Genomic DNA, 12,691 nt, shown 5'->3' on the forward strand with positions numbered 1-12,691 from the left:
CTCTCCCTGCCACCCTTCTCCAGCACCTGCGGCAGCTGCTCTCCATGTGCCAGCCCCGAGCACCCCGGCCGGCCCCGGCACAGCGCTGCTTGGCCATGGGCATCTCCAGGAATAGGCTTTTTCTGTTTTAATTCGTCCCTGCCACATGACCGAGGTAAACCCCGCAGGGATGCACTGTAAGTGCTCCTGCGTGCCAGGGATAAATCACAGCCGTGCACGGCAGCGTCACCCCCAAGCAGCAGGGCAATGGCCCTGCCTGGACAGGTCCCCGGCCTCGCTAAAATAAACCCTTCTACAATATAGACTTTTCTTTCTGCTGAGGTTCCGGGCAGCGCCAAGTCGCGTTTCAACTCCATATCGAAAAATAACTCTTGAAAATAGCAGCGGTGCTCAAAAGACGGGGTGCGGGGCGGGCGCAGGCGCCGGGACGGACTCTGCCATCCGTGATTGTCCTTCCCTCCCGCCGGCCCGCACCATCACCAGCACCCCGCTGTGCCCAGCCCTGCGCAGGGTCCTCGCCATGCATCCCGTGCGCCGACACCTCTCTTGTGCTTACACCCAAAGGCATCTATGCCCCCTACACACACCCCAAGCACAGCCACCCAGGGCCATCGCGGATGCTGATCCCTCTCCTTCCAGCCCTCCGGGGCAGATTCCCATGGGAAATCCTGGAAAGGTCAACTGCCGGCAGGCACCCTTAGTGCTATGCTTGCGGGCTGGGGGGGGGGAGCGAGGGGGGCCGGAGCGGGGGGGGCGAGCGGCGCTTAGAAAGGGGGGTGATCCATGTCGTCCAGCCAGGAGGCCGGGCTGGTGGGAAAGTCTGGGTACCCGACGCTGCTCCCCGTGGAGATGTCGGAGGTGGGCCCCCCCCCGGCCATGGCCCGCAGCGTCTGACTCACCCCCTGCGCCCCGTGGGCCACCAGCCCCAGGCTGCCGTCCATGGCGTAGTCCAGCCCGTTGAGCAAGGGCGGGTGGGACGGCAGGGAGGAGATGGAGGACGGCGACTGGGGGAGGCCGTAGGGACTGCCGTCCCGCAAGTCCTGGTACGACTGTCCCGTCCCCTCCATGGGGAAGCTGCCGTTCAGCAACTGTCCTCCTGCCACGTCCCCCGCGGTGCCATAAACCCGGTTGGTGTGGCCGATCTCGGAGAGGATCTGATCTTCTGCCGGGGAGAGGAGGGAGAGCAGAGGGGAAGCGTCAGGGAAGGGGGGAGCCCCGCGGCCCCCCTGCCCTGTGCCGGCTCCCCGCTCACCACGGAAGCTGAGCTCGCTGTCGCTGACGCCGCAGTCCTCGGCTGAGCTCTCCTTCTCCAGCTTGCCACCCGCGCGGCTCCGCTTGACGCTCTTGTAGAGCTGTCCCCAGCGATGCCGCCCCGCGTCCTTCTTCAGCCGCTTCTCCTTGGCCCGACGGTTCTGGAACCACACCTGGGGCAGGAAGTGGGGACATTGATGGCATCACGGCACCCTGGCCCCCCTGCATGCCAGCACCCCTGCAGCCCAGCACACCAGCACCCATGCAACCCAGTCGGGCAACACGCCAGCAGCCTGGTACTCCTACGTCCAAGCATGCCAGCATTGCTGTACCTCTGCACCCCCAGCACCCCTGCAACTCCACATGCCAGCACACATGCAATTCAGTCCCCCTGTAACCCATCGTGCTAACACATACGCAACCCAGCTCCCACACACCCATGCAAACCAGCACCCTGTAACCAGCACCAGCGTCCGGGCACCCCTGCATCCTGGCACATCAGTACCCCTGCAACCCAGCACCCCTGCAAGCCAGCTCCCAAGCACCCATGCCACCCAATACCTCTGCCACTCCTGCATCCCCTGAAGCCTGGTACCCCTGCAACCTAGCACCTCAGTGGGATTCCTGCATCCACCTTCACTAGGGGCAGGGTGGAGAGGAGCTTCCCCTTGGCCTCACCTGCACCACCCTCATGTCAAGCCCTGTCTCAGACGAAAGCTGCTCCCGCACATGCCGGGCGGGCTTGGGGGAGTTTTTGTAGGCGTTCTTCAGTGTCTCCAGCTGCTTGGCCGTGATGGTGGTCCGGGGCCGCTTAGCACCTGCCTCAGAGTCATCTGCAAGTGAAGAAGACGGTACCAGCCCCAACCGCAGCAGCATGAGCAGCCCTGAACGGCCGGCAGACACCACTGGGGAAAAGCTCCCCAGAACCATCTGCCTAGAGCGCAGAGGTACAACGCCAGGGACACGAGCCATGGCCACCACTCAGTGTGATGTCCCATTTCTTAACCCCTTCAGGGTCCCTACCGTTCTGCTTGGCAGTCTCATAGTCCTCCTTGCAGACCAGCCGCCCGTCCTCCATCAGGTAGAACTCATCGCCGGTGGCCAGCTGCCGGGTGCAGATGATGCAGGCGAAGCAATGGAGGTGGTAGACGAAGTCCTGGGCTTTGCGGACCACCTGGGTGGGGGGTATGCCCTGCTGGCAGGCCGTGCATTTGGTCCCGAAACGCCTGCGAGGAGAATCAGAGACCCCTGAGCCCCTCGGCCAGGTGGGCTTTGCTGGAGATGGGGTGGAGCCCAGGAGACAGGGCAGAGTTTAAACCAGCAAACAACCTTATTATGCATGACACTTCACACGGCAGGGGTTTATCTTCTTCAGCGTGAAAGACCGGCCTAATGGATCTGAGGAAGGTTTGATCTTAATGGTTCTTTTAACTAATGCTTATAGGCTGCCTGATTTTCCCCTGCAAGGACAGTACATATTTCATCCGCATTAATACCAAATAAATTAATTACACCTCCTCACTAGCATGGTGAATCCCAGATTAATGGAGAATGATGGGGCTCTTATACCATAATGACAGCCCGATGGGTGCAGGGGGTGTGCTGTCTTGGGGCAGGCACGGGGCCAAGCAAGCCCGCCAGCACAGCTGCAGGGAGCATGCAGGAAGCGTGCAAAGACCAAGTGGGTGATCAGGTATTGAACAGGCTGCCCAGGGAAGTGATGGAATCCCCATCCCTGGAAGTGTTCAGAAACCGTCTAGATGAGGCTCTTAGTGATATGGTTTAGTGATGGTCTTGGCAGTGTTGGGGTAAAGGTTGGACTTGATGATCAGAAAGGTCTTCACCAACCTAGCTGATTCTATGATGAACATGTGACAAGTGTGAAAACAGCACGCAAGGAGCATGCAGGAATGGGACAAGAGGCATGGAAAGAAGCGTGTAAGAATGGTGTAAGTAGAATGGAAGGAGCATAAAAGGAGCATGCAAGGAGTGTGTGTTCCACCCAGGAGCCCTGTGGATCACAGGCACTCTGCTGCAGAGTCTCTGGGGTGTCCATTGCTTGGAGTGCACCCACAAGCTGTGGTGGGGTGCAGCTGCCCTGTGCAGACATGGAGGCTAACACTCAGATAACACCTGGATAACACCCGGTATAAACTGAATTAATGGAGGAATGGCAACACGTTGCAGGAGGTGGTGGCAGTGCAGGAAGAAGTAAAAAACAAGTGGACGTTCCACGGGTGTTTTCAGCAACAGATACTGTGGGCTTCAGGATTGACATGGGACAGATGCTCACCTCCCACCAGCACCACAAGGGCTCTGCTGGGTCTCCCCTGCTCCCTCCAGCACCCCATAACATCCCATCAGCAGGGCACTGGGACTCCACAGAGCCATCCTAGCATTGCAGCGGCAACCCAGGCAGCAAAGCTGCCAGAATAATCTGTCCCCTACACCTTAAACAGAGCCATCTGCCTCGAACAAGGCAGGTCAGGAAAACTCAAGCCCCTTGGCCCCCAGCCCCAAGGCTGCAGGGACAGGTAGTGGCACTGGGGGTGCATAGGGGGTACAGCCACCCCAAACACCTCCCACTGACCCCAGAGTGCTGAACATCTGCCGATAACACAAGCCTGTGGCTGCCTCTGCCCTCACACCATCCGGGGAGCCAGGGCATGACCACCAACGCTGGGTCCCCTAGCTACAAAGGGGTCACCAGCAGTGGGCGATGGGTATTGGGCATGAGTGGTGCTGGTGCAATTTCAGCAGCTGCCCTAAATGGTGCTGGAAGCAGAAAGGAAGGAGGAAAACATGTTTTGTCTCATTTTCTGGGCTGGTATCCTAAAGGGAGAGTCCTTGGACATTTGCTGGGGAAATCTCAGCTCTCCAGGAGTCAGCTTGGAGAGAGGTATGGAAGGAGGAAGGGAGCGAATGGAGGATGTAGGGATAGACAGAGAGAGGGATAGGACAAACAGACAGACAACGTTTTTCTGTGCCCAAGGCTGAGCCAGTGCAGGCTCTGCAGCCCCTATCTTCCCTTCACCCATCCACCACAAGCAATTTTACCTCCCCACACGCACCCCCTCCCCCAGCATCCCGGGGTGTTTCTGCACCACCTGAGGACAGGCAGACCCAGGACAGGGCTGCCCACAGCTGAGGAGCAAGGGCTGCAATTGGGGAGAGGAAGAAAAAGATAAAAATCAAAGAATCTGGTCTTTTCAGGAGCGCTCCTGCATTGCAAACCTGCCCGTGAAGCTGGCCTTAGAGCCTCACGTCCTCCGCAGGTTACCTATCCTGAAATCAATGAGCAGTTGAAAGAAAGGTGAGGCGAGTGCTCTAGCGAGCGCCGAGATGCTATTGATTGGCACCAAATAATCCAGGCAGGACCTCATCTAAGAAAGTCGCTGATCTTTCAACTCTAATTAACATTGATTACCAGCACCTTTTGGGCGACTATTTAAATGACTTGGAGATTAATAGGCTGGAAAATATCAGAAGTGAAGTGTTATTACTCAGGCTGTAGCAGCCGCTTTGATTGTTGCACACTCCGCAGCTGGGAAGGAGAAACTCGAGCAGCATCTTTGGCCCTGCAGCCTGGCGGGGGGGGCACAGGAGGCCCGAGAGCCTGGGGATGGGCAGGCAGAGAGAGTCCAGGCCAGACGTGTACTGGCCAGGATCTGGCCCTCCTCCCTGCAGGAGGGGTGAAGCAGCACCCGTCCAGCACCCCTCTGCTTCACAGCCGTGCACCGCCGGCAGAGCTGTGCCCAGCCCTAGTGCAACGCTCCCGCCATCCCTTGGGAAAACTCCCACATTTCGTCAGCAGCCTGGGGCTAAAGCTTCCCCTCTGAAAAGTCCATTTTTAACGGGAAACAGGTTGTCATATCCTGCTGGAGCAGGGAAACGTTGAGGCTGGGGCATGGCACAGTTCAGAGGCAGCTGACAACAAAACCAAATGAAGTTTTCACACCACTAGGAGGAAAAAAAAAAAATAAATATATATATATATATATATATATATATATATAAAAGAAGCTGAAGGGAGCGAACCGGCATCAGCAAACCCGGGCGGCAAGCGGGGCTCGGGCAGGAGCAGGCGGAGCTGCCGCTGCCTTGCACGGGTTTCTCCTGCCCTCTAGCTCTGAGCAGAGCCAGGGCCACTGCCAAACCGCAGTTTGCCATCCCATGCTGAAACCAGCACGGGGAGGGACAGGAGCATCGCGGAGATTTGGAGCTCGCAGAAGGTTAATTGCGCAAACAGCATCCAGCCTGCGGCAGCATTTCCCTTATTTCCACAGCAAACAAACAAGAGTTAGATAAAGATTTTGGAGAAATTACGCTTAAAAATAGGTTGTTCGTTTGTCTCTTCGCGGGGGGGGGGGGGGGTGTGGGGAGGGGGAGACGCTGCTTTTGAGGGGCTGTGCCCCCGAATGGTGCTCACTTGAAGAAGTCTTCCTTGCAATAGACGCTGCCGGCCCGGGAGAAGCATCGTTCGGCCAGCTGCATCTGGCAGTCGGCACACTTGAGGCAGGAGCTGTGCCAGTGCCGGTCCAGGACCTTGAGGATAAATTTGTCCAGGATGTGCTGGTTGCAGCCGGCGCACTGGGGGATCTCTGGGCCGGAAGGAGAGAGAAGCACAGAAGAGCAGTGTGAAACACGACAGCCGCCTCATCCCGGCCGTGCTCCCACCCAGCTGATAGGACTGGCAAAGCCCGGTGCTGGCACTTCGCAGGTGATAAGCTGCCACTCCTGGCCTTGCTACCCTCCCGGCACATCTTCCTTTGCAAAGCTTCACCAAAACCCTACAGGATAGCTAAGTCCACAGGCCTACCGGCTCCTCCAGGCACAATACACACTGATGATTTCTCCTGCTGAATCAGGCCATGTCATGCTTTCTGCCACCCATTTCCCTGCCTGCCTCTCGCTCCCTCTGGGATGACATCCTGCAACTCCAATCAGGGGCATGGCTTGTTGTTACCTGCAGCCTTTCCATCCCTGAAGGGCCAGGCTGCTGAGAAGACCCAGGGGGTCACCCACAGCATCCAGGCTGTGACCGAGGGGTGCAGGACACCAACTGCCTCTACCCCACCCACAGAGGCATTTTCAACATGGGCAAATGTCTTTTCCCATCTGCTCCCGCTGCATCCCAAGCACCACGAGCCCCTGTGACCCACCAGCAGCTGCCAAGGGCCCCTCCTGCTGCAGTGCCAGGGCACCAGGTGACTTTGCATTGCCCATGGCCCACCGCTCCTTTGAATGGACAGGAGCAGCAGATTTCTGTCCACTTCCTCCAATCCAGCTGGGGTGTTACAGACCCCTGTCACTGGAAATGGCTGGGAAAGATGGGCTGAAGCAAAGCCACTCTGGAGCACAGCAGTAGTAACAAGGGGTAGTGTGTCCAGCCCCACCAAGCCCTCCCTCCTACACCTGCCAACAGCCCTCATGCTGTGGGGGGATGCTTTGGGGGCTTTTCTTAAGGGAAGATGTACCTCTGACCATCCTTTACAATAGCTGTCTATAGATGGACAGCTTCTGTACATCTGGAAAGCTAGATATTTATGTCCCTGCCTGCCCACAGTTCGAATGAACAGGAGATGCTGTAGAAGTCTGCAGGAGAGTGCCCGGTAAAAGCCAGACACACAATGCGGACACACAAGCATGAAAGCAGATTGACTGGGGGGGTGAGAGGGGAGGCCGAAGAAAGCACTGCCATGCCCGTAGCTGGAGCATGCGGCTAGGAGAGATGTTTACGCACAAGGACTGCTGCCTCTTCCTCCTGCAGGAGAGGGCTGACAGTAAATACGAGGGGGTGTGCATGTGTGTTTCTCTACGCTGCTCCCAGTGCGGGTCTCAGCGGGGGCTCTGCTGTCCCCAGCCGAAGTGGCCGAGCCGGGTGGTAGAGCCTTCACTGACCCGCGGTAAAACGCTTCCCCGCGCCTAGCGGCGCGGCACAACCGGGTTGCCCCGGATCAGGGACCAAAGGACCGGGGAGGCTGGAAACCTGCTCCCACCCGCTCCGGGAGCAGCCCTGCCGGGAAGGGGGCCCGCCGGGGTCTCGGCCACGGGGGGAGAGGGGATCCCTGCATCTGGGCTGGCTGCTACCGGGAGCGGGGAAAGGAAAAACGAAGAGGGAAAGGAAAAGAGAGGAGAGAAGGAAAGAAGGAAAAAGGGAAGGAGGGTGTGTAGGAAAAAATGGAGAAACGAAGGAAAAAGGGGGAAACGAAGGAAAAAAGAAGGAAAAGAAAGAAAAAGGGGGAAGAAAATGAAAAGGAAAAAGAAGGAAAAAGAAGAGAAAAGTGAAAACAGGGGAAAAGGAAAAAGAAGGAAAAGGAAAAAGAAAAAGAAAATTAAGGGAAAAGGGAGAAAAGAAGGGGGAAAAGAGGAAAGAAAGAGGGGGAAGGAGAAAAAGGGGGGAAAAGGAGGAAAAAAGGAGGGAAAGGAGGAAAAAAGGGGGGAGAAGAAGAAACAAAAGAGAGAGGAGGGAAAAAGAGCCAAAAAAAAAAAAAAAAAAAAAAAGAGCGAGGAAAAGAGGAAAGAAGGAAAGAAAGGGGGGGGGGGGGAAGAAGGAAAGAAAGGAGGGGAAAGAGGAAAAGAGCACGGGAGAAGATCGAATTGTTACAGCCTTAAAGATTATTCAAATATTCTTCGGGGTACTGACACGTATCTCAGGTGAACGCAGCTTATTTTTCCATTCTCCAGGTTAGGCAGTTACCATCCGAGTACCCTTCAGACCATATTTATTGCTGGCATTTAAGCATTAACAAGAGTAGAATAAATCAAACAACAACAACAAAATACCCAATCAACCAACCAAAAAATTATCTACAGCTTCCATAGGTCCCTCTTCTTTTTGCTCTGAAAACACCTGGATGCTTTGCTCCCCTCTCCCAGCAGCACCACGGTTGCAGGTCGGCACTGGCCACATTTTCCACATTTCGTTCATTAAACCTATTTTAGAACAACGTGAAAGCCGCTGGCACAGACGATGGCACCAGCAGAGCATCAGCCCCGAGCGGAGATACCTTCGGTGTTATTGCAAAGTAAATCCTTGTCATTTGTTTCACAAACATGCATGAACGTTCGTGAAACCTGTTTTATATAAAAATGGTTATTTATATAAACACGTGTATGCACATACATATATATACACGTACTCACATGCATATATACTTCTATATACATACTAACAAGCTAACCGATACAGCTTTCTCCTTCTTAAAGACAGCAACACAGCTTCATTTCAACAAGCAAGCAACCACAACAGATAATACAATATCTTAAAAGATTTAGGTGGTTTTTTTTTTAAACGAGACCTCCTTTCTTACTTCTGATCTGCCTGTAGATGTACGGCACTGACCGAACGCACACAGGTTTGTGTGTGCACACTCAAATATGCAGGACTCGCATCCACTTGGCTGCTTTCCCCCTTGTATAATAATGATAATAATAATAATAATAATAACAGCAATGAGCTGCCGGGGTACCAGGAGATGTCTTGTTCAACCCGCCAGTTTGCCCGATGCATGTACAGAGAAAACATCCCAAGCATAATCCCTGCCTTTCGCTTTGTGCTTTGCAGGGGCGACGGCTGCGCCGGGGCCGGCTCCGCGTTGCCTCCCTGCCTACGGAAAGCCTCGCGTTTATTTCACTTGTTTCAACTGAATTATTGGCCAGAACAGGACTGATGTTAACGGCGTCGCTGTCTCTGCCCGCAAGCAGCGCGGTGTTGGCTCTGTGTGCAGGGGAGTTTGGTAGGTGCTCGAGGGGGGGCCCAGCCCACGACCCCCTCTTCTCCCCCCCAGGAATCCCCCGCACGGGTGCAGCAGCCTCAATGCAAGCCTCTCCCCGGGTGGCGGGCGTTAGGCTGGGGTCCCCCATCCCGTGCCCGAGAGGGGACCTCACAGCTGAGCGCATCCCTGCCTCCCGCCGGAGGCAGCGCGGACAGGATTTGGCTGTATCCCATTAAAACCCGTAGCCAAATCTGCAGTGTTGTCGTGTATCACCCCCTTTTCCTTCTCCGCCCCCACCCCCTAAACATGCCGGGGAACCGAGGGGCGGCCCGGCAAGCCGAGCTGCGGTCCGGCCCCCGCCGGCCGCTGTTACCGTGATTTATTGGCACCAGGTCCATCCTTCCATCCCTATCTCTCCCCGACGGATAAATAAAGAAATAACGATGGAAACGAAAGAAACTCGGGGGTGGCCTCAGGAATCCCTCAGACAGCAGAAACCCCCAAACCCGAGAGCGGGGGCAGCGGTCGGGAGGACGCGCTCCCCCAGCCTGGCCACGGGCACCGCCTGGCAAACAGCCTCTCTCCGGGGTCTGGGGTTTGTTTGGTTTTAAGAGGAAAGGATCGTCAACCACGAAGACGAAGGTACTGCAGAACCAGTGTCTCGGCAATGCGGATGGGAAGCCGGAACACAAAGGCAGTCCGGTCCTCCCAGTACCGGAGCCGGCACCAAACACCCGCCCCGAGGGAAACACCAAGTCGGGGACTACTTAAAAATACCCATTTCTGCGGGGAGGAAACCCCATTCCTTCACATGCAAAAACCTCTCCTATTCATTTATCTGCAGCGTGCAAGCGACTTTCCCAGCGGCGATTAATCACCCCCACTAAAGACCCTTGGCCAGAGGCTGACGGCGCCCGGCACTATTCCCACAGGCTTTGGCAGAAGTTTTTACTTCTGTGAGATCTGCAAAACAATATTCATGAATAATACTCGGAATTATATTTTTTAACAATCCCGTCTGCAAAGCTGAGCTGTAGCTAGGTTTGTCGGGGGAAGGCTCGGCTCCCCAAAATCTCGCTGAAGGACCCAGTCCCTACTAAAACAAGGAGGTTGTGCAATGCTTAATCAGAAGGAAAGCTACCATCGAATAGTCATTAGAAATGAAAATATCACGCATCGTCATGGCACACACGAGGAAATATCGAGGTACTGCTGGGAGGGTGACCCCGGCGCAGGCAGCAGGCAGAATTCCCCTCTAGAAGGCATTCCCTGCCCAGGGGCAATTCCCCTTCGCCCTGGGGAGAGGGTAGATGTATGACCGCCGCAGGATCAGGCCCCACAGCAAGGCCCGGCCGCCGCTTCCGGGGGACTGCGGGGAGGTGGGAACTTTGACAGCAGCCACCTTCATATATTCTGTTCCTGTCACTAATGTTTGTGAGTCAATAAATATTCATCGTATCTCGCTGGATTATTTCCTAATAATTCCCGATACGCTTCAAGTGGTACCGAAATGGCAGTCACGGGCAGAGAGCTTGGCGGAACCCAGAAAGGCCAAACCACGAAGCTTTGCTATGGCGATGGCAGCTCTGGGGTAATTGAGGCACCTCATTTCTCCTTAAATCCCTGGGATTCGGGACCATCGAAGTGGCCCCACGGCTGGGAATCAGGGGCGACATTCGCGCTATTCAGACGCAGAGGACCGTCAGGATCCGGCCGTGGGACAGCCCCCACCTGTCTCCTCACCGACTCTGTCTCGGCTCTCCCGACAGGGATTTTTCTTCCTCTTTCCTTCGGTGAAACACTCTTAAACGTGCCCTCCTGCACCACTGTCAAATGGACAGAAACGGGAGATAACGGGGACAACCTCCCCAAGCAGGATGGAGACTGGCCACTGCTCGTCAAACTGGGCAGCAGCGGGCAGACACCAGCTTCACTCCCCACAGAAACACCTGAGGAAAACGAATTACAGCCGCTCGGGGGGGCCGGATGCTGGTGCGGGGCGCGGAACGGCAGGGAATGACCTAGGGGCAGCGACGAGTGGGGGGGGAGGGGGCAAGGCCTAGCCTGGAGCAGGTAGGCGCAGGGGTGCTCACCCCCCTACTCTGGTGTGCCCCCCAAAATGCTACCAGCCCCCAGGCACTGCTGCCCCCCCGGCCGATTTCTCCCGGGACTTGGGCCCATCTCATCACCCCGCCGGGGGTCCGTCCCCTCAACTTTCCGGGAAGAGTGGAGGGGTGCAGAGCATCGCCCGGCTGCCCCCGACGGGCTCCTCCCTTCTCCGGGCCCTCAGGGACGCCCCGCTTTTTGGGAACCGTTTGTAAACGAAGAGAAAATAATAATACAACCGGCGCTGTTGGCAGTCCGGCCGCGCAGCGCTGGGGCTGGGCCGGAGCCCACAGGGGCACAGCCGCCCCGCACCGGTCCCCGACTCCATAGAGGTGTGCGAGCACAGGAGCTCACCCCGCGTAGGGCTCGGCCCTACAGACGCGAGGAGGCTGACGGCCCCCACCGGCTGCCGGCAGGTGCGTTCCGCCGAGACCTGCTGGAATCCATGCACCCGCGTACGGGACTGCGGACACCCCCAGCACTCGCGAGCATGTGCTTTCGCAGGAACATGCTACCTGTAGCTGCAGAGCATGTATGTGCACTTATAGATCTATAGGTGATTTGAGGAATAGGCGCAGAGACGGAGGCATCGCTCCACGGGCCGCGCAAAGCCGAGCCGGGATCGCCGTCCCGATAACACGCCCGCACGCCCGTGGGTCCCTTCCCACAGCTGCCGGTAGCCCGTGAGGCGCTGCCTGTCGCGATAAACGATATAAGCGGGGAGTCGTGCGCTGTGGGCCGGGAGTGAGGGGGACCTGGGTACCACACGCACGCACTTGCACGCGCACAGCCGGAGCCGCGGCGGCTCCGACTTCTCCGTCGGGGCCAGACCCCCATCACTCCGCAAGGCTCCCGCCGCCCGCCCGCCCGCCCCGGGGCACTGCTGACCCTTCCGTACGCTCCTGATTTTCACGTCCATTAACGCTGCTACACACGGGAAAAAAAATAAAAGGAAGAACAAAAAACACGCCTGGGCGGGAGCCGGAGGCACCTGCCCAGCCCTCAGGGCGCTGCAGCCATAGCCCCTGCCCGCCCTGCCCCGCCGGCTCGGGGCCGCCTTTGCGGCAGGGAGTGAAGGAGGGAGAAGAGAAAAGCGTCCTTACGTTGCACCGGCACACCGAGGATCTCGGGAAGCCCCTTGACAGCCCCTTCGGCAGCGAGAGCGGAGCTTTGCATCATTTTATTGGCCCGGGGGCGGCGGAGGGGAAAGAAGAGGGGAGGGAGAGATGCGGCCCGGGCCGGCAGAACCCCGCGGCAGGAGGCAGCGCCGTGTCCCGCGGGCGGTACCGGTGCCGGCCCGGGCGCGGTGCCGCAGCTGTGCCCACCAGCGCCGCCCGCCTCCCATTCATTCACCCTGCGGGGAGCGCGCCTGACGTCACTGCCCGCAGGGGGGCTGGGGCGGGGCGGACCGCCCGGGGCCAATCGACGCCAGCCTCGCGCGGAGGGGGCGTGGCCCTAGTGTGGAATGGGCGGGGCTTGCTGGCCGAGGGCGGGGTCTGCGGGGAAGGGGCGTGGCCCTAGGGACGTCCTGCGGCTCCGCAGCGCACCGGGTCCCGGCCCGGCCTCGAGCGGCTGGAGCTGTTCCGACATAGTGCTGTCGAGCCCCGGGATGCTGC

At 57.6% G+C, this 12,691-nt stretch overlaps 1 protein-coding gene across 1 annotated transcript; it reads right to left on the reverse strand.

Annotated features, from left to right (window-relative positions):
- Positions 1–764: 764 nt before the first annotated feature.
- Positions 765–12,424, reverse strand: LHX4 (LIM homeobox 4; the record flags this gene model as incomplete). Its single annotated transcript, XM_080623376.1, has 6 exons — positions 12,179–12,424; positions 5,681–5,852; positions 2,275–2,477; positions 1,930–2,084; positions 1,253–1,424; positions 765–1,162 (listed from the first exon to the last, which is right to left on the reverse strand). Exons 1-6 carry the CDS (start codon positions 12,252–12,254, stop codon positions 765–767), a joined length of 1,176 nt encoding a protein of 391 aa, XP_080479502.1. The 5' UTR covers positions 12,255–12,424.
- Positions 12,425–12,691: the final 267 nt, after the last annotated feature.

The sequence above is a fragment of the Psittacula echo genome (genome assembly GCF_963264785.1).
Source record: "Psittacula echo genome assembly, chromosome: 7".
Taxonomy (NCBI): domain Eukaryota; kingdom Metazoa; phylum Chordata; class Aves; order Psittaciformes; family Psittacidae; genus Psittacula; species Psittacula echo.